We start from the raw sequence: 27,653 nt of genomic DNA on the forward strand, positions 1-27,653 counted from the left end.
GAATTGGCCTTTGTAGAATACTGTCTCTTTCTCCTTTGATTTCAGACATCCACACAAATTCACAAAAGTGAGCAGACAAAGGTTTCTCAGGAGAATTCCATACAGATAATGTACTGCTAGGGTAGTCACTTTCATAGGCACACGCAGAAACCATTATATGCTCTACAGTACATCTGGGCTCTGAAAGTACATCAGAGCCTTTTAAATTGGAAAGGCAGAAGGGTTTGGGCTAGAGTACCTGGGTTCTCTTGCCTTTACTCATTTAGAGAAAAAAAATACAAAGGTATCTTTCATGGTAACTAGGGATTCCATAGTAGGGAATGTCTGCTTAAATGCCTCCCCAAGAAGCAAGAGCTAAAACAGAGGGAACTGTACAGGTACTTTATATTCTCTACAGTAGCATTTATAAGGCTCATGTGTCTGAAGTTTTAGGCTCTGTTAAATTAACTCTAACACAACAAATTAAAAACCACTCTGTTTGATTCACTACAAATATATCTTTCCAATTCAATTCTCCAAGGATATCTAAAGATAGTAAAACAGAAAAAGATTAGATTTGGGATATATATATATATATATATATATAGATAGATAGATAGATAGATAGATAGATAGATAGATATAGATATAGATATAGATATAAATAAAACCAATGGAATTTTTCCATTTAAAATAGCTCAGAGAAATACAATAATTATAAATTGAAAAAGAACCAGTCAAAGATCATGGATATATATACCTGACCTTGATCAGCTTCCTAAAAGAGTCATGGGTTTTTTTCGGGGGGGAGTTTAAAGCTATAAGGATTTTCATTTTCCCTTTAATTTTCTCCCCATCTCCATCACTGCTGAATTCCATGATGTTTTCCTATCTTCCTCAGAGACTTCAGTGCTTAGCTCACAGTCTTCCCCTCTACTTCATCTAGAAGATCCAAGAATTTTAAAATATATGTTGGTAACCCCTCAAACTAACTGTCTCAAATCTCAACACGAGTGAAGAGAGGCAGTGGTACAGTGGAGAATACGCTAACTCTGGAGTCAGAGTATGTGTGTTTAAGGCCCTATGAGACCCTGAGTAAGTCACTTAATGTCGCTGAGCCACAGTTTCTTCATCTATAACATGAAAGGGTTGAACTAAACGGTGTCTGAGGACCCTTTCAGCTCTAAATTCTATGATTCTATGATCCATCTCTAATCTTCCCAATAGTAAGGCCATATTCTATCTGACATAATTCAGAATGGTTTCATCCTCGAGACTTTTAACACTGAAATTCCTGTCTCTAATCACAAGTTTTTGTATTTCCAAGATCAGAAACACCTCCCCAACCCCCAAACCAACCCCCAAACCCCCTTGACTATCCTATTTCTGCCAATGGCACTTTGTTGTTGTTCAGTTGTTCAGTTATGTGTGACTTTTTGTGACCCCATGGACCATAACACACCAGGCGCTTCTATCCTCCATTCTCTCTCAAAGTCTGTCCAAATTCATGTTCATTGTTTCCACTACTCTAGTCACCTGTCTCAACCTCTGCTGTCCCCTTTTCCTTTTGCCTTCAATCTTCTCAATCTTCAATCTTTTCAAGAGTCCCATCTTCTCATCATGAGGCCAAAGTATTTAAGCTTCAGCTTCAATATTTGACCTTCCAGGAAATATCCTGAATTAATTTTATTTACTGATTTGATCTCCCTGCTATGCAAGGGACTCTCAGAAGTCTTCTCCAACACCGCAATTTGAAAATGCTGATTCTATGGCACTCAGCTCTTCTTATGGTCCAACTCTTACAACCATACATTTACTGCTAGAAAAACCATAGCTTTGACCATATTAGACCTATGTCAGTAAGGTGATGTCTCCACTTTTTAGTATGCTGTCCAGATTTGCCATAGCTTTCCTTCCAAGAGCAAGCATCTTTTAATTTCACAGGTGCAGTCACCATCTGTAGTGATCTTTGAACCCAAGAATATAAAACTTGACATTGCTTCCATTTCTTCTTTCTATATTTTCCAGGGAGCGATGGGACCAGTTGTGATGATCTTAGGTTTTTTTGGTTTGTTTTTTTTTTATGTTAAGCTTCAAGCCAGCTTTTACACTCTCCTCTTTCACCTTCATCAAGAGGCTTCTTAATTCCTCTTCACTTTCTGCCATCAGAGTAGTATCATCTGCATATCTGCTAGCTGCCCAGTTATTGGCACTACCATTTTCCAAGTCACTGTAACTAGAAAGCTTATCATATTTTTTGTCTCCTTCTTACTCTCACATGCTACCTCCTTTCACACTATCCTGTCCTCAGCAATCTAATCTATTGCCAGGTCCATCTGGTTCATGATGTAGTAGTAAACAGGGAAGGTATATGAGGGGAAAGCTGACTTAGTATTTTACATATGAAAAAAGTAGATAAGGAAATAACATTTTCTGTGTGTATGTGTGTGCATGTGTGTTTGAACTCCTTTTCACCTAGAGATGTTCCAGAAATTCAGCTTTCCTTATTACCTTTAAAATTATTTAAATGGACTGTACAGTTCTTACTTTTCAGAAAACATTTAAATAAATGCTTGGTTTTTTTTTTAATTTATGCCCTAGCATTTGAAAGATTCAGTAAGATAGCCAGTTCTGTCCTTGTGTCTCCCATCCCTTACCTCTCAGGTTATTATTTTCTAAGCATACACACACACACACACACACACACACACATTCCATTTCATTGTCTGTTGCCCAGATCTGTGCAGTGGTTACCACTTACTCTTAGCATGGTTGGGGATTTCCATTTTGGCTCCTGACAACTGTCATTGTGGCATGAATTCAGGGTTTAGCACAAATTTACATTTTTCCATTCTCTATTGCATCACATTAATAAACAACTCAAAATCAAAATAAGCACCCTGGAGACACTGGTGGCATGACCCAGGGATGCTGGGCTGCTGCTGTGAAGAGGACAGGAATGGACGGCTGCTTTAGCAATACCATGGCTTGGCTCCATTCTTCCACCTTGTCATGTGCAACAACCTAACCGCCTTCTCTCCCTGCCCCACCACTCTGTTACCATGGAGACTAAATTATACCAGTAGATCTTGTTCTGAAGGGTACACAATACTAAGCAAGGAGACTCTCAAGCTGGGGTGAAATGCTTATTCTGAAACTGCTATTTTCAACTTAAGTATTCCCCAAAATATGAATTCATGAAGGTAGCATACATTGGTCTAACTGAACAGTAATTACCTCATTACTGCATTATGAAGCTGGATGTCAGTTGGCTGCTTTTGTAAGTGGATAAAGGAATAAAAATCAAGCTGGAACACCCCCTCTGGCAATGATCACAATACCCCTATGTGCTGTGTGTACACATCTGAATCAAGCAAGACCTTAGGTGTTTCTCAAGATGAGGTGGTGGAAATTTTGCCTCCAAGGATCTGTATTTTAACATACAAGGCAGCAAGTGGAATATGGAAAGGTGAGGGGTTGATTGAAAGATCCCCCCTTAAAACTTTAGGGTCATCATGCAGATTTAGGGTATACTCTATGTTCCAATTTCTGTTATTAAATATCATGGCAGTGTATAGTATTGTAAATAGTCCTGGATTCATATTAGAAAAACAGAGTTCTAGTTCCAGCTTTGTTACTGACTAGTTATGTGACTTGGGGCATACCACCCTTCTGGACTTCAATGCCCTAGTCTATAAATGGGGTTTTGACTAGATGATCACTTAGAGTTTTTCTCAGCTCTCAAATTCTATAAGTCTATGAAGTATGAATATAAATGAAGGAGGCCAGTTTCATGGATGGTGTATGAAACCAATCATTGTATAGAATTTTAACATGTCATGGTCACCATCACCAAGGTCACCAAGAATCCTTCCCTCTTTCTTCCATGAATTTCTGAGTAAGTTTCATTTTTTTAGACAAAAAAAAAATCAATGTACATGAGAATTTGCAGATAGGAAAGTTAATTTGCTGACAGAAATGTTTACCATGCTTCCTTAACTCGCACTCCAAGCAGGCAGTCACACAATATTTTTTACATGTTATACAGCCTCTAGTCTAGAGAAGTAGGTTGGTGTAGTGGATAGAATGCTGGACTTGAAGGCTTCAGTTCAAATCTCATCTCTGAGGTTGTGTGACTCTAGACAAGTCATTCAATTTTTCTATATATCTCAAACAACTCCTAAGGACTTATTAATGAAGTCATTGTTGAACTGTAATTTATTTACATCAGTGATGTCAAACAAATAGAAATGGGGCCATTAAACCACCCATAAGAATCCTTGTGGCCCCATAGACTTAAAAACCACATAATAACATTATCTATGTTCTATTGTATTTTCATTTTTGTGAAATATTTCTCAATTACATTTTAATCTGGTTCAGTCTTCTGCATTTGGGAGTGTTGCTGGACAATGCTTGCAGGCTGTGTGTTTGACACCTCTGATCTACATGACTTTGAGGGATTCTCACACCAGCTATTCCCTCCATTGATGACATCATAGCTCCTCTGAACATTCACCTAAAACATCTAGGTAAAATGCTAGGAGCTTTTAAAGTTTATCTCATGAAATACAAGTGTTTGTTCCTAGTTGGTATTTCACTTCCATATTTCCACAGGCATTTTTGTCTTTTTTGCTCTCAAATCCATAAACTTCTCCAACAATGCGGTGTAATGGAAACAGGATTGAATGTGGAGAGAGCACTGAATTGCACCTAGTAGTGCCTTTTGTCAAATGAATATATAACCTTATCTATCTCACTTGACGTCTCTAAGCCTCAGTTTTCTCATCTGAAAAGTGGGGATGATGATATTTACGGAACCTCTATCACTTCACAGCGTTGATAGAAATAAATAAAACAGTATGTAGCAACTGCTTTGTAATCATGATATAAATGTTAGATATTACTATTTTTGCAATGGGCATCAGTTTAGGCAGGAGAAAAGAAAGATATGTTGTCTTTTTAGTCTGTTACTTTGGGCAACAAACTTGACACATGGGAAAAGATTGAACAGTGAGGGAAAACTAAAACCTACTGGTGAGGGAACTTACGGATCAAAGGCTGCAAGCAGGAAGTTGAGCAGTAAGCTGATAGACTGTTCCACGTGGATCTGGTGAGTGGTCGGCATCCTTTTGTTGAGCTGGTAAAAGATGGTTGAAAGCACAGCCTCCAGACGGGCCACATTTAGTTCTATATTTGGGTCTAGGCTGTTCAGGGCATTTTCTCTCAGAGCTTCTATGACGTTCCAAATGTCCACCAGATGTACTGTATGTAATCAAAGGAGATTCATCAAGTTCATTAAAAAAAACCAATTTTTTAGAAAATATTTACCAAATTTTCCAACTGTGGTAGGTTCCTTCAGGGATCAAGTTCCTTATTTCATTAGTGTTATTCCACAGCATCCTGTTAAAGAACACAGGATGTGTTCTTTCTCTCTCTAGCTCTCATTTTCACTCTTTCCAGAGTCTGGGGTTTGTCTCTTTTCTTAGGTCCAATGGCATGTCAGATAACTGGCGATGTCTAAAGATGGAATGGGACATCTCCTAAGAGTTTCCCACCAGTGGAAGTGTTTATGCTAGGGCTAAGTGAATACTTGTTTAGGATATTGTTGAGGGGACTCTTACATAGGTTATGAGGTTGGGATCAGATGACCTTTAAGCTCTCTTCTTGTTTGATACTCATTTATGCTAACGCCTTCCTTCTGTTAATTATCTCTAATTGATCCTTTTTGCAACAGAACAGCCAGTGTAAAGATTTATTTTATAGCTAAAACAGGGATTTTTAATCTAGGGAACCATCTTGGAGTTAGTAAGTCAATAAACATTTATTAAGCATTTATGTGCGCTTGAGACTGTGCTAAGGGCTGATGATACAAAGAAAGGGAAAAGATAGTCCCTGGCCTAAAAGAGCTTAGTCTATTGGGGGAGTCAACATGCAAACAACTATGGAAAACAGGATACATTGGAAATACAGGATAAATTGGAGATAGTCAACAGAGGGAGGGACAGCTAGGTGGCACATTAGATACAGTCATGGGCCTGGAGTCAAGAAAACCCCCTTTGTGAGTTCAAATCCAGCCTCAGGCACTTACTAGCTATGTGACCCTAGGCAAGTAACTTAACCTGTTTGCCTCAGTTTTCTCATCTACAAAATGAGTTGGAGAATGAAATGGCAAACCACTACAGTATCTCTGCCAAGAAGAACCCAAATGGAGTCAAGAAACGACTGAACAACAACAACAGAGGAAAGGTGCTGGAATTAAAAGGATTAGGAAAATGTTTGTAGAAGGTGGGACTTTAGGTGGGACTTGAAGAAGCCAGAGAAATCTAGGGATGGAGACGAGGAAGGGAGAGGCATGAGGGACAGCCAGTGAAAATGCCAAGAGTTGGGGGATGGACTGTCTGAGGAACTGTAATAAATATCTGGAGGTCAGTGTGACTGTATTATAGAGTATGTGGTGTTGGGGGTAGAGGAGATTGAGAAGGAATAGTCAAATGGGTAGGAGGAAAACCAGAAGAGAGTAATGTCCTGAAAACCTAGAGAGAAAGTCTCAAGGAGAGAGTGATCAACATGTCAAAAGCTGTAGAGAAGTCAAGGAGAAAGATGATTAAGAAAAGATCATTAGATTTGCCAGTTAAGAGATCATTAGTCATTGTCAATAAAGTAGTTTCAGTTGAAAGACCAGGTTAGAAGCCAGACTGTAGAGAGTTAAGAAGAAAGTAAAAAGAAAGGAAGTGAAGGCTTCTACTGCAAATGGCCTTCTCCAGGAATTTAGCTACAAAAGAAAGGAGAGAAATGAGACAATACCTAGAAGGGATAGATAGTGATAGCTGGGATAGAAGGGATAGATAGTGAGGGTTTTTTGAGGATGGGGAAGACATGGACATGTTTGTAAGCAGCAGAGAAGCAGCCATTATATAGCAAGAGATTGAAGATAAAAGAATGGAGATGACAGAGTGGGCTGATCTTCTGGAGGAGATGGAACGGAATCAGATCACTTGTGCATGTAGAAGGGTCTGTATTGGCAAGAAAAAGGGCCACCTCTTCATAGAAGACAGGGCTGAAGGACATAGGTGACAAGGCATCTGGGTGATGTGAGATAAGGAGGAGAGAGGAGAGAGCTTTTGGTAAATGACCTCAATTTTTTCAGTAAAATATGAGCCAAGGTTCTCAGCTGAAAGGATGAGGGGAGGAAACGCCATGACAAATTTGAGAAGGGATGAAAAGATTTGGAAAAGGTGGTAGGGTGAGTGGGGCAGTTAGTTTATTAGGGAAGTGTAAAAGGATTTCCTTGCAGCATTGATGGCCCAGTTGAGGTTATATAACATACATTTGTGGTGGATGAAGTCATCATGGATTTGTGATTTTATTCACCTTTGTTCAATACCATATATGTAAAAATGAAGGCAGCAGATGGTGGGAATGATGCAAAGCTAAGGCTTGGCAAGGGCAAGATTGGTGATCAGATATGGGGGCTGAGGGCTCCAGAAAAGCAGTGAAGAGTTGAATTGGTTTGCCAGTGGGTGAAGATGGGGAAAGGAGGAAAGTGTAGCTAGTGCAAGGGTGATGGCATAAGAGAACTGAGAGAGTAGCAAGTCATGGGGTGGACTCTTTCTTCCTGACTCTGAAGTTAGCTTTTCTATTGTGAGTACTATTATCTTCATTTTACAGACAAATTATCTTGGGCTTGGGATTCTGGTCTGTATTATGTGATGGAGTCGGTGTCCACCCACCCACCCACCCTCATCCTAGAACTGGGGCCATAATAAACTTGAAGGCAGGACACCTGGTCAAATGCTGTTGCATGCCCAGCCCAAGAAGGGGGTTAGGGTAAGGGATGGTTTAGATTTGGAACTTGGTGGGACCAAGTTATATAGGAAACTTTAAACTCTGAACTTAGTTAGTCCCCTTCCCCTCCCTAGGGAATGAGGTGATATAAAGAGAGATTATGCTCTCTTTCTCCTTCCTTCTTGTTGGGGGAGGAATGTTTGTATGTATATTCTTACTATACGTCTGAAGTAAATATTACTTTGTAAAATCTCTTTTAAATGATTAAATGGAACTGAGGTTTAGGGGACCCTTAAAACTGAGGGAACACACAAAGCGGGGGCTTCAGCCATTGGCAGCAACTAGATACTCCCAAACACCCTTACTGAACTGAAAAACCTTGATACAGGCTCAGAGGGGTAAAATAACCTGCCATTGGTCACAAGCTAGTAAATGTCAAAGGCAGGTGTGCAACTTTGCTCTTCCCGACTCCAGGTCCAGTAAAAAAATTCTCTACATTATGTTCTTTCTCTTAGATTTATTTTCTAATTAATCTACATTTAGATACCTTCAAATTGTGGCCTTATGCATTCAATACCTAAATTAGTAAGCACGTTTATGGGAATTATTTCTAAAGGGAGTTGTTCAGGGAGTTCATGGATCAATTCAATGAGCTTACTGTGAGGTGAGTCAATGACTGGAACTTCTAAGAGTCCATACCAATCCTCAGAGGATAATGTATTAAGAGTTCTATACCCATTAACAACTTATAAAGAAAACAGAATACAACTGATAAAGTGTTTATGACTGTGGTTATCTCCAGGATAAAGTAGTTGGCCTACATATTTGATTGGGTAGACTTTGGTGGAAAGAGTAACCAATTTTGTGAGGGTCAATAAAAGTGAGGTGATAGACTGCATGTCCTTTTGCCTTTCTTAAGGATTGCAAGAGAGCTAAGAGCTAACTTAAATATGAGAAAAAGGGATAGAAACTTTTGTACGAGCACAATCTCTCTTTCTCCATACTGCAAACTCTACCCCTAAGTGGCTACCTTAGCAAGAAGTACGTGGAAATTGCATGTCCTTATCCTCTTGGCTCAAAAAGGAAATTCATAAAATTGGACTTTTCCAGTTCAAGAGATGGTGGTAGCTAGGAAAGTGGTAGAGTATAGAGAGTTACTGCTGAGGCACATGCTACCTTTTGATAGAGGATAATGTCTTCTTACATATGGCTCACAACAGCAGTTCAAGACAATGCAATTATTGAAATCTTTCTTCCTAGTTAAAGCAGAAGTGGTTTCTAAACTTTTTCTGTGTCTTCTGCTGGCTTTCATGTGTTGTCTGCGGCTTCCACAAAACTCCCCCAAAATTCCCATTTAATTTCTTATGCCGACCTGCCTAGGATATATTGAAACCATGATAGGGAAAGTTGTGATGTAGAGGCATAACTGTAATTACATATTATGAAAGATGGTCAAAAAGTCTTAATGCAGTCAATTAATAAACATTTATTAAACTCCTACTATATACCAGGCACCATGCCATATTGGGAATACAAAGAAAGGGAAAAAGATAGTCCTCTTTCTCAAGAAACTCACTTTTTAATGGAGGTGCCAATGTATAAACAACTATGGAAAACAACCTATCTACAGGATAAAATGGAGATAATCAACAGAGGTAAAGTACTAAAATGGAAGGAATGAGGGATGGCTTCTTGTAGAAGGGGAGATTTTAGCTGGGACTTGAAGGAAACCAGGGAAGCCAGTAGGCAGAGATGAGGGGGTAGGGCACTCCAGGCATGGAGGCAGGCAGTAAAAATGCTTGGAGTCAGGAGATGGAATGTCTTGTTCAAGGAATGGCAAAGAGGCCTGTGTCCCTGAATCACAGAGTGTATGGTGGCAAGGGAGTGGGGATATAAGGGGGTAAGCTTACTAGAAAGGTAGGGGGCTAGGTTAATGTAGGGCTTTGAAAGCCAAAGGATTTTATACTTGATCCTGAAGAGAAATGGAGCCACTGGGGTCTTCCAAATAGAGTTTCTCTGTTTTTGGCAGTGTGTCTGTCAGGGTGAAGGTCCTGTTTATCAGAAGCTTAGGTACCATGTCAGCTGCGGGGAATGGCTCTCTTCTTCCTCTCCTTTTAGGCCCTTGAGCCCTGGGAAGTGGGCTTGGGATTCTGGTCTATATTATGTGATGGAGTCGGTGTCCACCCACCCACCCACCCTCATCCTAGAACTGGGGCCATAATAAACTTGAAGGCAGGACACCTGGTCAAATGCTGTTGCATGCCCAGCCCAAGAAGGGGGTTAGGGTAAGGGATGGTTTAGATTTGGAACTTGGTGGGACCAAGTTATATAGGAAACTTTAAACTCTGAACTTAGTTAGTCCCCTTCCCCTCCCTAGGGAATGAGGTGATATAAAGAGAGATTATGCTCTCTTTCTCCTTCCTTCTTGTTGGGGGAGGAATGTTTGTATGTATATTCCTACTATACGTCTGAAGCAAATATTACTTTGTAAAATCTCTTTTAAGTGATTAAATGGAACTGAGGTTTAGGGGACCCTTAAAACTGAGGGAACACACAAAGTGGGGGCCTCAGCCATTGGCAGCAACTAGATACTCCCAAACACCCTTACTGAACTGAAAAACCTTGAGGAAAGAACAAAATTAACATATCTGACTCTCAGGCAGTGGGGAGTCAGTAGTCATTGGTATATATACATACACATATATTTACTTTTGTTGATGTTGAGGTCACATTACACAACTGAGCTATAATTTGGTTATTTTACTTTTCAAATTGAACTGAAGTAGTTACTTGTGAAATCAGTAGGAGGTAAATTACTCCTACTTCAACATGTTATGTAATATTTCATATACTTTTGTTAAACTTTATCAAGGTGACAATCTATCACTCAAAACAAAGACATTTAAGTAGTTATATTTAACAAGATACTTATATCTTTTTTTAAACAAATAAGGTTATTTTTTTTAAAATTTTAAACTATTTGGTATAATATGATTTTAAAAAATACAAATTAAATCAACTAGCCCAGCCAGGTCAGCCCAATAAAATATCATTCTTTCCACCATATCATACTTCCCTTCTCCTTATTTTTTTAAAAAATGTTTACTTGTGCATTGGAAAAGATGAATTTTACCATTTTTTCCCCTCCATGGACAACCTCCTTCCCCTTCCCACCATTTTGCAATTTAGAAAGATCTTTCACAAAAGTGAGCAAATGTTTCCTATCTCTGTAGAAAAAAAAAAACTGGTTTCTCACTCCCATATTCTTGGGTGAATCCTGGTAAGAGATTTTTGCTTGTCCAATATTGTGAATTTCTTAAGCCCCTTTCATCAAAGATAGATTTCTTCAATGTTTCTCTCTGAGCCTAGAAATACATTGAGTGAGGATGGTATTATGTGGGTGTGATTGTAGGTGCCCATGTCATAGCTAACTTGACTTCAATAATTCAGGTTTGATACTGATACTGACTATGGCAAATATTGTCAAGAAAATGAGTTAGCGATTGCGCATGGCCTATTGTGACCTATTTGTAAAGCTTTTCAGAAAAAGATTATCTGAATACAACATCTCAAATCCTTTGGACCTTTTAATTTTATTCCTTGTTTAATATGATATCTTCTAGTTTTAACATCTTAAACAAGGCTATCTTTACAGGTTTATTTTTTCAGGTAAGTAGTTAATAAAAAAAAGTCTGATTTTAAAATGATTGATTTTTCGTTAACCTATCTAATTCAGAGATATCCTCAAACATTTTCTCATCCATCTCTGGAGGTCATTTCAGTTCTGGTCCTTACATCAGTAATGATTCTTTAAAAAGATAACTCATACAATGAAGCAGTAAATATATATTTTGACCTTGAATGCTCTCTCCTCTGCCTCCACATCCCTTGTGATTAATCTTGTTTTGCATCTTGCCCTTCTTATCTAATAATGGGAGGGCTATGAACCTGTAAACTACTACTCTACCTCACTCACTTTATTAAAGCTCTTTCGATTCAATTTCCTTTAGTTCTTTCAAATCCCCTTGTTCTCCCCCTCTTATTTGCCTCCCTCTCACCACTGTACTATGATCTCAGGAAGCTACACTGGTTTAAAGACAAGCATTCCATTATCAGAATATATCCCCCAAAGCAGCTTTAACTATTGTACTTTTTTTTTAGGGGAGGGGAGTGGTTGTGGTTGGGGACTGGATCTGTGATTTCATTGGTGTAGGGAATTCCCAGTGAGTTAAGTCCCTCTGCTAATCTAGATAAGGAACTTACTGTGCAAAGATTGTCTTAGAGAGTTGCCTGAGGGTGCTGAGAGGTTGATGACTTTTCCAGGGTCTGTCACTTAACTAGTATACTCAGAGATAGACTTGAACCCAGGTCTTCCTAACTCCAAGGCTGGCTTGCTATCTGATGTCTCACACTGTTTTTAATCTGCTGTCATACTGCATAGAAAAAAACAAACTATGCTATTGGTAAAAAAACTAATGTTCCTCAAAATCCTCCATGGTGTTCAATTATCTCTCTTATTATGGGAGGATAACAAATAATACTAACGAGTTTTAGTATTGAAAAAAGGAAATTAAAAAAATCACAATAAGTAATGAAGCATTTCCTATATTCCATAAGACTATGTATGGAAGAAGAAAGACAAGATGTATGTAAAATCAGGAATCTTTCACTCCTAAGAATTGGGATAGCTCAAGCAACTTCAACTTCCTATTCCATATTGGAGAAGTTCATAGTAATAATAATAATAACAACAACAACAGTTAGCATTTATATACTGCTTTAAGGTTTGCAAAGTGCTTTGCAAATATTATCTCACTTTATTCTACCAACAACTCTGAGAAGTAGGTGCTATTGTTATTCCCACTTTACAGATGAGGAAACTGAGGCAGAGGTTGACTTGACTAGGCTTTATCAAAAAAGCAAAGAAACAGGCAAAAAATCCTTCAGGGGACAGGGAAATTGGCCTTTAAAAAATCCTATCTTCAAAATATGTTTTGTTTTTGGACTAACTGTGAGGCTAGAGAGATCCCAATTTTTTTTTTGGTCTTTCTTAGTACATTGCTTGCACGTAATAGGCATTTAAATAATGCTTGTTGACTGACTGACTGAGAATCCAGGAGAATTTTGAGGTCAACGTTGGTACTCTAAAATCACAGGACTCCTTTTTGGTTTGGAGTCTACAAGGTAACACATTAAAAACTCTACCTAGATTGCTGTCATCAATATCCCTGACATCATAGGAGGCCTCTGAATTAGTCATGACCTAACTGAAGTGGATCCTACTGGACCTGTATCTGTCAATCTCCAGCTCCCCAAGGTAGAAGGGATGCCTACAAAAGGAAGGTCATTCAACCTGGTATTCTTTATAAAGCTATGAACAGAAAACAAATCAATGGTGACAGTTTTCTAAGTATGTATAGTGAAAGAACTAAGTATTCTCAATTAGTTGTGAAAAAAATAAATTGCCTCTGCAATCTCAATATAAGAAAAAAAAACCTACGTCAGTGTAAATGGGAGATCAGTCTGATAAAAATATTTTTATAGTAAGGCAATAAGATTGAGTTCAAGTACATAGAATAATAACATAGAGACCAATTATATGTTAATATGTGCTGACAGGTCCTTGCATTTGATTTATCAAATTGTTTCACAGAATTTCAGGGTGGGAAAGGACCCAACTCATTTTCTCCTAGCACCCATTTTTCCCTGAGCTTCAGTCCCATACAATTAGTTGCCTACTGGACATTTCAATTTGGATTCATCCCTTCTACTTTGGGGAGCTGGAGATTGACAGATACAGGTCCAGTAGGATCCACTTCAGTTAGGTCATGACTAATTCATAGTCCTCCTATGATGTCAGGGATATTGATGACAGCAGTCTAGGTAGAGTTTTTAATGTGTTACCTTGTAGACTCCAAACGAAAAAGGAGTCTTATGATTTTAGACATGTCAAACTCAACATGCCCAACATTGAACTCATTGTCTTCTCCCTGCCCCCTCCTAAAGAACTCCCCACTTCCAAACTTTCCTATTTCTGTCAAAGGCACCACAATCTTTCCTGCCTCCCAGGTTTATAACCCTAGCATCATCCTCACTCTACATATCCAATCATATGCCACATGTTGCCATTTCTACCTTCACATCTTTGACATAAAAGCTCTTCTATTCACTCACACTGCAATCCACCACATTTCAGTTCTGACTCTTACCACCTCTTGCTTAGATTTTTTCAATAGCTTACTAATTCGTATTCCTACCTCATCTTTCCCTGACTCTAGTCCATTCTACACTGATACCAAAGTACTTTGGCATAGATCTGTCCATGTGATTCCCATACCTTATTGTGAGGGACTGTCTGATGTTGGCAGCTACCAGGTTGGGTGCTGTGGCAAGGGTAGGGTAAGATCTGGGTATTTTGGAAGTCGAGGCAGGGGCTATGGTAGGCAGAGTCGTGTGTACTGGGATGGGCTGGATACGCAGAAGCCCTGAGGCAATGGACAGTGCTTTGTGAGATAAGCTGGGTACAAGGAAGTAGTCGGAGCTTGAGCTCCTGAGGCAACGGGCTGTGCCACGTGGGAGTGGGACGGCAGAGGACTGAGTTCCCTCTGCTTAGTCCCCTCCCTATATGCAACGTCATCCCCAGATGCCTCTTGTGACCTTCCTGACTTCCTGGGCCCCTTTGTGCAGCACTGACCCAGACCCCTCCTGAGTCTGACTTCCTAGGTCAAGTACTCTTGTCTATGCGCCATTCCCAGATGCTTCCTTCCTATATCCGGTCCTAGCCTCCTACGTCACTCCCTCCCCCTTGGTGTGCTAAACTCAGACAGCCCCTTCCAGTATCTGACCCTACAATCATTGGCTAGTAAGCGGGCTGGGGAGGAGGGGCTAGGTAGGTTTTTAGGAACAAGCGTGGTCAGATCACACGCGCTCCCTCCTGGCTCCTGCCCTGTTGCTCTGGCCTTGCTGCTTGGGCTTGCTATGATGGCTTGCTGTGTTGGCCTCTGAATAAAGCTCTGGTGTTGGCGCCTCCCGATGGCTCGTCTCTGTGTGGTGATCTGGCTGAGGCCCGAAGACCCAGGTGTGGGTAAGACTCTGGTAGTGTACTCCTTATAGAAGGAGTGAGTACTGGCGCACGGCTGGCAGAAGGTCGGCGTGCGGCCAGTACACCTTATCAATTCCAGTAGCTTTCTATTGCCTTTTAAAGTCCTACACCACCTAACCCCAAACTATCTTTCTAGCCTTGTTGGATATTACTCCCTCTCCTGTACTCTGCAATTCAGCAAAAACTGCCTTCTTTCTATTCCTCAAACATAATTCCCTACCTTCCATCTCTATGCCTTTGTTTTGGCCACTCAATATGCCTGAAACACATCTTCTCCTTACTTCTGCCCCATAGAATCCTCCCCCTTCCTTGAAGATAGAGTTCAAGCAGCCTCATTTGCATGAAGTCTTTCCTGATCCCCCCAATTGCTAATGTCTTCCCTCCTTACTCAAACTACCTTGTAATTAACCACCATGTAATTATTCATTTTATATTTGCACTGTATATATTAGAGGGTTTTAAAAGTCAGTGCAGTTTTAGTAGTTTTAGCTTGGAACTCAACCAAGAATTTTCAAATACTATATATATACATATATATATATATATATTTACACACACACATACATACATATATATGTATATAGATAATATGGAGATGGGGTACTTACAAACACATACATGTATATACACACATATACATACATATACATACACACATACACATACATATGTGTGTGTATACACTCTTGTCTCTTCCACTAGAATGAAATCCCTTGTGTGGAGAGATTATTTCATTTTTTGTACTTTTATCCTCAGTGCCTAGTACAGTACCTGACATGCAGTATCCACTTAATACCTGGTAACTGACTGATTAATTGACTGTCCTCAGAGACTATCTATTCCAACTCACATCTGACCAAGAATTTGCTCTAAAATATCTGAGAAATGCTTGTGCAGGCTAAGCATGACTTTTTGTAATCTCATTCTGAGTGGCCATTTGCACGATTTGGGAAGAGTATTTCAAGTACAAGTAAGCTTTACCTCATCTCCCATCTGAATTCCATTCATTGAGTAATACATTATTTGTTTATTGCCTATTCATTCTGGGTTCAGCACTCTTCTAGGTGCTGTAGGGGATATGAAATATTTGAAAAATATGGCATTGACCCAGCTACGTGGTTGAATTACCAAAAATTCTTAATCAGTGAAACTTGATTTAGTGAAGTTTTTCCTATGTTTGATAATGCAAAGCATCAGGATCTCTTCTTTCTTTAGCATCAAAATAATAATGTACTAAATATTTTGGTTTGTCATAGAAAAACAAAAGCATTGGAAAAATGAACTAGTTTGAGAGACAAAAAGTTTGGACTTTCTTTCTGGTACCTTTTAGCATAAAATTGCATTTTAAAGGCCTGTAATAAAATGTACTTTCATCGACTAAGTCAGAAGATGAACACAAGAAAAAGAGTTGGCAGAATCAACCACTCACCACTAGATGGCAGTGGGTATATTTTACTAAACTGTACTCATTTTAATTCTACATTACATATCATATTGACGTTGTCAGAATACACACCAACCACCCCCAGCCTCTGAGAAATCTGTACAATATGTCTATTTAAGTCCTAAAAGTAAAACACACACACACACACACACTCATACACAAATAACACAATTTTGTTGTCAAGTAATGCTTAATAGGAAATATGTCATGGCTAAGGAACATATATTCTTAAAGAATAATATTTGACTATTCGTATGAATTTATCACCAAATAATAGTAGTATTTCTTGTAAATTCTAATTACTAATAAGACATAGTAGAACTTGGAGTCATATTAAACTAAGGCAGAGAATTCAAGTCTACTTACAGAGTTTTCCAAGTTGGAAGGGAACAGAGAAGTCAGAAATTCAATTTAACAACAAACCTTGTTCCTATTCCATGCATACAGAATGCTCAGGAGACAGTGCCTGGGCACCAGATGGAAAAGCAGGTGAGAAAGCTTTACTTCACCTGAGAAGTAGAAGCAGCCATAAGGGCTGGTTAATGAGCATCAGCCAGAGGAATCAGAACCGGGTAATCAGAGAAAGGGCTTAGGACTCCTAATTATCCCACAAACTGGTATAAATGTGAGGAGAAACAGCTTGATGTGTATAAGGGGAATGGGGAGTGGAATTAATGATTGTTAAACATTTTGAAAAGCTGTTCAACAGGGGTTTATTGAAAAACTACTATCCACAGTGCTATATGATATAGAGGGTGCCAAAGTATGTCCAAGCCTTTAGAAATTGCATTATCACTGAAGAGAGAATACTTCCCACATATGACAAGTAGTAGAGCAGTACAGGGGCAGCTAGGTGGCGCCACAGTGCAGAGAGCTCTGGGCCTGAAGTAACTCATCTTCCTGAGTTCAAATCTGCCTCAGATACTTAATAGCTTTATGACCTTGGGCAAGTCACTTAACCCTGTTTGCCTCAGTTTCCTCATCTGTAAAATGAACCGGAGAAGAAAATGGCAAACCACTCCAGTATCTTTGCCAAGAAAACTCCAAATGGAGTCACAAAGAGTCAGACACGGCTGAAATGACTCAACAACAACAAACGTAAGTTGCACAGATGTATTTACACAGTAACTAATCTTCTATGCTGTCTTTTAAATGGAAGTTTTCTAATTTTATAGGTTGGTAGACTATTTTTGTGCTTTACAATTCAATAAAAAGGTTTATTTTCAGAGTACCAAACTAGGTAAAGCAACTTTCTGCTTTCACATGTAGTGATTAGACACAATCAATTTGCCAACAAATAGAATATAAGGAAAGGTGCAAGGAGGGGAGAGATGGCTGAGACTTTATGTAACTCATATGCCAACTCATTCAACATTCAGTGTAGGTTTTAAAAAATAATTGAAATTTATCTCGGCTGGTAAGTCACCTGACTTGGCTTATATTGTGTCTCTAAGGTCAACTAAGTTCAAGTTGTACCTTATTAATAAACCAAGCAAAAATCATGCATTGAAATAGTAAAATATTTTATCAGGACAGAACTGGAAAATGAAAGAAATCAACGGAAAATGTATTAGATCACTAAATGAATACAATTCATTCTTAAATGGACAAAATCTCAGGTCTGATTTACGCCAGAGTGTTCTAGGAAAACAGCTTCTCCAAGATTCATCCCTTTGAAATAGGAAAAGGTTTCTTTTTCTTTCTGGAACCAGAATGAGTAAAAGTGGGTTTGGAGGCTTATATGCAGACATCTCTGGTATTGTTGCTTAATGATTTCTCCTGCCAACATCACAGTATTCTAGCATGTCCCTGGTAACTTATCTCAGGGATACTCCAGGACACCTGGTTTCTAAATACCACCACTGCCATATCACATTACTGTTGGGTCTTTCTACTTGTTTCTGAACTCCCAAAGGAAACCTCTATCTTCCCAGAAGTTTATTCTCACCAATCACATTCTTACCTTAATTTCAAAGGCTCCCAGAGAAGTGTTCCAATAAGACTCATGCCCTGTTGACTCAAAGTCTCATGGGAAATATAGCCGTTTCCCATACTGTGGCTATTATCAATACCCCTTCTTTAATCTATAAATAAAGGAAATGGGAAGGAAAAGCACACAGTGGGAGAGTTTCCTAATTTTCCTGCAACACTTACAACTTGAAAATGAGCTAATTGTTAATGTTAATTGAGGGCACAGTCTCACTGTACCTTGTTCAATCCCTTTGTATGCTGCCCTATGATTTAAGCAACATAGGGGATGGTCAAAATCAGAAGGAGCAGACTTCATTGAGGAAGATTGAGGAAGCTCACATAAAGAGCAAGTGAGAAATAAGGAGAACAATTTTGTTACTATCTTGTTAAGTATGATACAACACACACACACACAGAGTTTGTATTTTCTAATATAACTATCCTCTGTGTTTTTCTTTGTTTTTGGCAGGACTTTGAAGAAGAGAGCTGAGAAGACACTCCCGGGATCCCAACCTTTTGCAGAAGAGATGCAGAAGGTCCACAAGTGTTACACACTGATCAGTTATGCTGATTTTTCCCTTTCCTTTTTCTTTAAAACATACTGTCTGTTACATGGGATGGCTCTCTGGGACGGGGAGGAGAAAAGAACCCTGGGGGAAACTATTGTGATGTAAAAAAAAAATCCATCAATAAAAACGTGTAAAAAATGCCTGTTTGCTTATGATTAAGTTTACAATAAAATAATTATTTTTTAAAAGTAAGAGAAATTACAAATGTTGGCCAAATCTAGGTTCCTCATCATCTCCTTTCCCCTCAAAGCCACTGATAACTACTTCACTAGTTTGTCATTAGATATCTTGCTAAAGTACATTGAACAAACTGCATGGAAAATCTGATAATATGGGCAAGCAGCAGGGTCTACCACCATTGAAGTGGCATTTTGAAGTGGCATTCCTAATGACATCCATCTTATGATATTTATATATTCTGCATAGTAAAGTCTCACTTGTCTTGGGTCATTGAGGGGAAACAGTGATATGGATAAAAGAAAAAGAGAAATAATCCACTCATCTTTGCTGCTAGATCCTCCATAGCTGGGGGAAGGAGACTTGTTCAGAACATTGCAAAACTGAGGTATTCCTCTTAATCTCACACAAAGGATGCTCATGTGATGGGGTTTACCAAGGGTTGGATCTGACAATCTTCCATGTTAGAGACTTGCTCAGAATAATACAAAATTGTGCTCTCCGTCTTTGTCCCACCTAAAGGGTGCTCATGGGATCGGGGATCTACAAAATGTTGGGTTTCAGAGTGTTCCATGTTGCAGGCTTAATCCTCCCAGCTTGGGAAGAAAGGAAACAATGTGACCCAATAGTTTACTTTAAAGAATAACATACCTTAAGTTTCAAAAGGTGAGACAATGAAGCTGCCATCATGTAATAACTATTGTTGTTGAATACCTAATATTCCATGTAATGCCAACACTAGCCATTGACTTAAACTACTTACATGATAGAGATATGAACACTGTTATGTAAACTGATTAATGTTTAACCATAGACATTATCTGCTAACAGACATCTCTAGTGGACAACGGAATGAGTCCTCATTTTTTTTTAGGTATGGAATTGAAATGTAGAATCAGTCATATAAATCCAGTAAGTTGCCAGGGATGTGCAGTGTGGAGCTAAGAGCCATGTCAGAAGCAGGAGTTGATACCAAGATCAAAGTTCAATATAAAAATGTAGAGATGCACTTAGGGCATCAGTTTTGAAGGTTCAATACTAGACTAACAGAGAGGATTTAGTTCTATATAGGGTTAGTTGTTTTGAGGCAACTAGGTGCCACAGTGGATAGAGTGCTGGGTTTGGGGTCAGGAAGAACTGAGTTCAAATGTGACCTCACACTCTTACCAATAGTGTTACTTTGAGCAAGCCACTTAATCTCTTTCTGCCTCAAATGAAAAACAAAATTAATAATGACACTTACCTCCATGTTTTGGGATCAAATGCAACAATTTTGCAAAGTGCTTGGCACAGTGCCTGATACATAGTAGTTAAGTAACTATGTATTAATGCTAAGTATGTGCTAGGCACTGTGTTAAATGCTGGGGATACAAAAAAGGCAAAAGATGGTCCTGACCCCAAGAAGCTTACAATCTAATGCACGCAACATGCAAACAAATATATATGAAGCAAGCTATGTACAGGAATCATATGAAATAATTAACAGAGGGAAGGTACTGGAATTAAGAGGATTTGGGGAAGGCTTCCTGAATTGGGTGGGATTTTAGTTGGGGCTTAAAGGAAGCCAGGGAGGCCAGTAGTCAAAGTTGAGGAGGGAGAGCATTCCAGGCATTCCAGGGACAATTACAGAGAACAGCCAGAGCCTAGAGATGGAGTGTTTTGTTCATGGAACAGCCAGGAGACCAATGTTACTGGATCAAAAAGTACATGTCAAGGGAGTAAGGTATAAGAAAACTGGAAAGGTAGGAAGGGTCTAGGTTATGAAGGGCTCTGAACACCAAATAGAGGATTTTGTATTTGATCCTGGAGGCAATAGGTAGGTGATGTGATTGCACTTGTGCTTTAGGAAAATCACTTTAGTGGCTGAATAAATGCCTGTCCCCTTCCCTTGCTTAGGAGATGAGCATGTTTTATACCCAATTGTGTGAATCCAGCCCTGTTTTTCATATTCCCTTAAATAAGGTGCAGCCAGACAGCTCCTAGTGCCATGATCAACGTTCCTTTCCTACACAATGTCTATCTGCAAGTGGCTGTGGCTACAATTGAGATCTTTCCAAATAACTACACCAGATCCCAGGATAATAGTTCAGTTCTTTTCTTCTGGGGATCAGAGCAGTAGACTGAACTTACTCTGTCAATCTGTCTAATTGCAGGAACAGCTACTGCCAGAGTTGTTTTCCTTTTACTTCTTGACCGAAAGGTAATGGTCTAAGGATTTAGAATGAAATATGCATTCTAAGACAGGGCCAGTGTGTTGACTTGCTTTACTGGATTATACAATTTGTTACAAGGGAGGACTTCTATTTGGGAAGAGAGTAGTTTAGCTGGTCCTGATTGATCAACAAGAGAAAGAGCATTAATAAAATATGTTTTAAGGTCACCAAATAAACAGTGCAGAAGGGCACTCAAATTGGGGCAGTGTTGTTGCTATCTTATTAGATTTTATAAATTTATTACAAGAGTTTTGTTTTTCTGTTTTTTTAAATGGGGGTATACACACATATATGTATATACAAAGGTGTTCCAAAATTAATATACACACAAATATGTATATAGATATACATATAGATACATATACACATATATACATATAAATATTGTTTAAATATATTAAGTGGATATAAATTTAAATATATACTTTATATATACATACATTATTTAAAAAAACAAATTATATAACAAGTTCAATTTCTTATACATCTTGGAGTTTTTTTGTATATTGAAATGTTTATGCTTGTTGGTGATTAAGTTTTCTATTTTAAAAATGTTTAATTATAAAGGAATAACTACTGACAAATTTGTTTATGTACTATAGATATGTATTCATTTTAAGAATTCTAATTATAAGAAGTAATTCTAATTATATAACATATATGTGTGTGTGTGTGTGTGTGTATATATATATATATATATATATACACATATACTTAAGAATTCTAATATATTCTTTAAATGAAGTACCAGGGAGAATAAAGAAACAGGAGAGTAAGTATAAACTTGTATGGTAAAGTCGTAAGATGGAACCTGCCTCTGAAATCAGAGGACCTAGGTTCATATCCTACCTCTAAAGTTTACTACATGCATGACCTTGGGAGAGTTGACAGCACTAGTACTCTGCTTCTTTATATGTAAAATGTGGGGGTTGGATTCAATTTCTAGATCTATTATTGTAAGTACTGTGAATGCATAGTTGTTCATTAAAAGTGTACTAACTGAAATTCATTTGATAGAATTCAGAACTTTAGAAATTTATAAATTAAGTTAAAATAATTTTATGGAACAGGACCCCTTGACTTTAAGAACTTGAATTATGAAACTGGTATTCTGCCATAGCTACTCGTGCTGAAGTGCCTAACATTCCATGTAATGTCAACAATATTAAATTTGTCTTAATGATATAGGTATGACACGTATTCCTATGGAAACTGGTTAGGGCTCAATCATGGCATTGTTTTCAGTAGACCTTTACAGCCATTTTGGATAACTTGGTTTTTACTTTCTACTGTTTTCCTTTTAAGAATGCTGAAATAAACTACATAGGTGGTACCAGATAAAGATTTTTGGAATGATATTAGAAAAGTTAAAGGAATAAAAAAAAAGAAAAGTAGAAGAAAAAAAAAGGAAAATAAAAGGAAAAAGGTATGGAGTCAATAAATCGCTCAGACCAATTTCCAGGGTTTAGGTACTGATATATTACTCCTCCTGAAGGGGAAACAAAGAAAATCAAGAATGGAATGTTTGTTGAAAATCTACTATATTCAAGGTGGGACATATGGTACATAAAAAAAGTACTGTTAAGGATTATAATACAAATGGGAAGATAGGAAATATAAGTAAAATGTAATGGATAATAAAAGGCACAAAGAAGTATCATATGAAGGATAGAGGGAATACAGGGAAGACAAACTCCATTCATGTTACTGTAATGGAAACTAAATTCTCCTACCCCCATGTAAGCCCTCAGTGGAATTTTCTGTATGGATTTTTGTCACTGGCCTGCTCCACACTTTTTAAGTTGAGCTAATTATTTTTAGGAGTTACCAGGAAAAAAATGTTGAAAAAGTCATTTTCTTTAACCTGTGGCAAGCATCCCAAAGGTGGAATAGGAGATGGTTTTAATGGCAGAGCAAATGGACTTGTGCAGTGAAGCATATTCAACAAATTCATTCATTCTTTCATTCATGCAACAAATATTTATTATGCCCAAGGCACTCTGGGGAAAGAATAAAACATATCGTGCTCTCTCTCTCTTCTTAATTTTCCTTTCCTATCTTTGGTCTCCATGACACTTGGGACTTGTGAGAGTCCAACACTTGAAGATGAGATTACAAAGAAGTCCATGATCATATGTCTATTGATTGGTTCAAGTTAATCACACAATGTTGGCTCTCTATACACATGGCTGCTTACACCTGCCCTTCTAATTGGAGAATCCTCAATGAAAACTTAGCAATCCATTTCAGAGAGATTACTGATCCCTGTTTTGGTCAGACTGAGAAATCTGTGGAAAGCTTTCTTCTGTACCTATCTCATCAGTCCCAACTGGATGTGAAATTTTAAAATCAAATATTTCCTAAAATGGGAAAAACCAGTGAGTTACCCATTTATCTTCCATATATAAATATTGAAGAAAAAGGACAACGAGCTTTATACAACAATGGCCATAGACAAAGCTGTAGTCTTGTCCATAGGTCAGCACAGGTGGCTGTGTGGACCAAGCACAAATATACTGCTCAAGAGAAATAGTAACATGAAAACAAACAAACAAACAAAAAACCACACCCAGAAACCCCAAGATGTTAAGGTTAAAACTAACGGAGAAATACATTTCCTCCTTATTGGTCTTATTCGAATCCATCAGAGACATAGATAAATCTTTTAAATCATATCTTTCCTCTGTCACTATTTCTGTTCTAAAAGAAATCTACATTGGCTTTATCATCATCCTGCATTATGGAACAATTTTATCATAGGCTGAGGATTCCCAGTGAGAAACATACGCATTTTTCCCTTGTGCTCCTCAGTAATGTTTAATAGGTTTGTTTATGTTTGGCTGCCTCTACCAACTTCTCCACAGGGACTTCTCTGTGAACAAAATATTCTAACTCAATTCACTTTTCTTTATTTTAAACAAATATCCGGAAGAATTTAACCATAAAAACAGCAACTAAATTATGTATTTTAAATTACTTTTGGAACAATATAAACTATGATGATTACGTTCCAGTAGTTATGCATATGCCATCCATTTTCCTTGCTGACTATTACTGGTGCTGCTTTTCTGATGACTAAAATCCCTGCTTTTTTTTTTTCTTTCTCAAACAAATCTCTATTCTGAATGTCGCTTCCATTACAAAGGGTGATCTGCAAAAAGTGGAATTTGAGTTGAGTCTTGAAGGAAGGCAGGGACGCTAAAAAATCAGAGGTGAGAAGGGAGAGCATTCCAGGCATGGGGACAGCCAGTGCAAAAGGAAAGAGATGAGAGGTAAAGTGTCATGTGAGGGAATAGTCAATGATGCAATGTAGTAGACAGATGGAGTAGAGTAGAGTATAAAAGACTGAAAGGTGGGGAGGGAGTGTCTAGATTATAAAAACCTCCAAATGCTCAAGTGGGGACTTTTATATTTGATTTTGGATAATTGGGAGCCACTAGAGTTTACTGAGTAGGGAGGTGACATAGTCAGACCTGCACTTGAGAATAATTGCACAAGAAGTTTGAAGTATATGTTAAAATGGCTCATACAGAATTATTTCCTTTAAAAAACCCACAGTTAGGGACAGTTAGGTGGCGCAGTGGATAGAGCTCTGGCCTTGGAGTTAGGAGGACCTGAGTTCAAATCCAGCCTCAGACCAAACACTTGACACTAGCTGTGTGACCCTGGGTAAGTCACTTAACCCCAATTGCCTAAAAAAAAAAAAACAAACCAAACCCTATAGTTAAAAGGTAGGACAAAGAACTGGTACCCTGTGAAACTAAAGTCTAAAGTATGTTGGCTGTACTACCCGTGTACTGAGTATATGTGACATACTCAGGGTGCAGAATGAGACATATGTATTTTGGACATTATCGGTATGGGAATTTGTTGTATGGGAATTTGTTTTGCTTGACTATGCATATTTGTTACAATGATTTTCTTTTCCTTTTTTTTACTTTTTAAAAACTATTTATAAAAGTTTCACATTGTACTGAGAAATAAGTATTTCCTTAGTGGTCCCATTTAGATGACATATGCTCCTAAGTTCTTTTTTCACTTTCAGTGGGAAAGCAGAAGGGTGAGAAAGTTGATATTTGTTGATTTTTTAAATGCTTAAAAATTAAAAAAAAATATTAATGCTGTCAAACTGATTCAATCAAAATAATCTTAGATTTGGTTGAAGAAAACCTTTCAAAGTTCCATTTACTTGAGGAAGGTTATTTTGAAAGCAGAATTTTTTCCTTTCCCTCTTTAAAAAAAAATTTATTTTACCACATTTGAATTAATCAGTTACTGAAATAAAAGCTGTTCAGATAAGTGTAATCTATAATAGGCCTCCTCTAGCAGGAGCTCTATGATCCTATGATGTTAAGAGTTAGAATTAAAAGAAGCATCGAGGTATCTTCAGTAAAAATGGGGAATTCCCTGAGCTTGGAATATCATTCTCTCCTTTCCCTGCCTCAGCCTACTGAATTCCTACGAATCCTTCAAAGCCCACCTCAGATAATTCTCATTCCAGTTAGTCTTCCCTCATCTTCCCTGTTGGTAATGACGTTTCCCTCCTAGGTCCTCCCATAGAAGTTTGTTTGCACCTCTTTTTGGTATTCACACATAGGAGGTACAGTGGATACAGCCTTGGGCCTGGAGTCAGGAAGGTTCCTCTTTCTGAGTTCAAATCTGGCCTCAGACACTTACTAGCTGGGTGACCCTGGGCAAGACACTTCACCCTGTTTCCCTCAGTTTCCTCATTTGTAAAATGAGCTGGAGAACCACCATAGTATCTTTGCCAAGAAAACCCCAAAATGGGTCACAAGAGTGAGACATGACTGAAAAAACTATTGAACAATATCAGCAATAATTATTACTAGCATACATGTCATATCACTCTCTTAAACTACAAGTTTCTTGAAGTCAAGGGATAGCATCTTATCTAAACTTTGAATTTCCTATAAGGCCTACGGGTGCTTAATAAATGCTTCTTGAAATACGCTGGTAAACATCCTATGACTGGGAAAGGGAAGGAATCTTTTTCCACCTTCTATATCTACTATTAACCAGAACAGATTACTTGATGCTGAATTATTACTGTCATTGCCTTTTCTTGTGCTGACAAACTTAGGTCTGTTTCATTGACTCCAAAGTAATTTTTGAAAAAAAGATCTGCTGACACTCTAAGGTGCATGCATCATTAACCACGTCCATGTTTTGCATGAGAACGATGGTCTCTTAGAAATTCTGATATTTGTATGGAATAAAGAAAGGTCAAAGTAGCATTATTAGTATGCAGAACTACTGACTATGTAAAACCTTTTGCCACCAAGCTATACACATACATGAAGGCTGGACAGAAAAGTGAAGTACATACATAAAGGCTGGAGAAAAGAGAAGAGCACATAAAGCAGTGTTCAAATATATATAGAAACACACACACACACACACACACATACATACATACATAGCACTAGTCTCATAATTCTTATGGTAAATTCTAATAGGCTCCAGATCTTAAAAAGAATAAGAAGAAGGGAAAACAAAATAATACAGTGGTAAGTTATTTGGAATCAGAAGGCTTGGATTTATATCCTGGCCATGCTACTTATTACCTGGGTGACCCGGGTAATTCACTTAACTTCCTTAGGCTTTAGTTCCTACCTAATCCGTAAAATGAATTTGAACTATACTGCTTCTGAAGTCTCTTCCAACTTTAAATCTATGATCCAATGAAGGAAAAAGGGAAGTATGGTTCAAAACATCAAACCTACAAGGAAAGCTAAAGGGACTGAGGTCATTTAACTTGGAAAAGAGATTGGCTTATGAAAGCTACTTGGTTACAGTTCTTTTCGGGTGGAAAAAACCCAACCAGTTCTTCTCTATGCTTGTTCTAGGGACTAGATGAAATATAAAATTTAGGTAAGGTATGATGCCTGCCTTCATGGAGTTTATAATCCAGTAGAAGGATATGACACATTCACAAATAACTACAAGAGTTCTAGCTTTTGCTTGAGCTACATTAACTATTCAACTAATTCCTAGGTGCTATGTAGGTGGAGACAAGATTTATTCTGTCTAATTTTTTAACCTAAAACATATGAATGTAATATACACGATTATCTAATAAGTATATTAGAGAATTCAAAATCAATGTACTTTATGCCATGGGATTATCCACTGGATTAAAGTATGAGGACTGACTTCAAGTCAGTATTACTACTTACTAGCTCTATGACCTTGGACGACTGAAGCCCTCTCTGTATCTCAACTGCTTCATCAGTAAAATGGGGCAAGGGGGTAATCACACTTGAACAACACATCTCATAGCATTGTTGTGTAGGGTAAAAAAGAATGCTATATAAATGAGGATTGTTGATAACATGCACATATGGAAGGTTTTCAAGCATGTGAAAAATCTCCTTTTCTCTAGATCTTCT

General features: G+C 38.1%; 1 protein-coding gene across 16 annotated transcripts in view; it reads right to left on the reverse strand.

Moving 5' to 3' along the window:
• Window positions 1-27,653, reverse strand: part of DTNA (dystrobrevin alpha) — a 473,738-nt gene that overhangs the window by 125,310 nt on the left and 320,775 nt on the right. For all 16 annotated transcript variants that reach the window (XM_027846916.1, XM_027846914.1, XM_027846923.1 and 13 more), the window contains one exon: window positions 5,031-5,244. In XM_027846916.1, coding sequence (XP_027702717.1) covers window positions 5,031-5,244 — 214 coding nt within the window. The remainder of the gene's footprint in view (window positions 1-5,030; window positions 5,245-27,653) is intronic.

Source organism: Vombatus ursinus, unplaced genomic scaffold (assembly GCF_900497805.2).
Source record: "Vombatus ursinus unplaced genomic scaffold, bare-nosed wombat genome assembly UNPS02015255.1, whole genome shotgun sequence".
NCBI lineage: Eukaryota > Metazoa > Chordata > Mammalia > Diprotodontia > Vombatidae > Vombatus > Vombatus ursinus.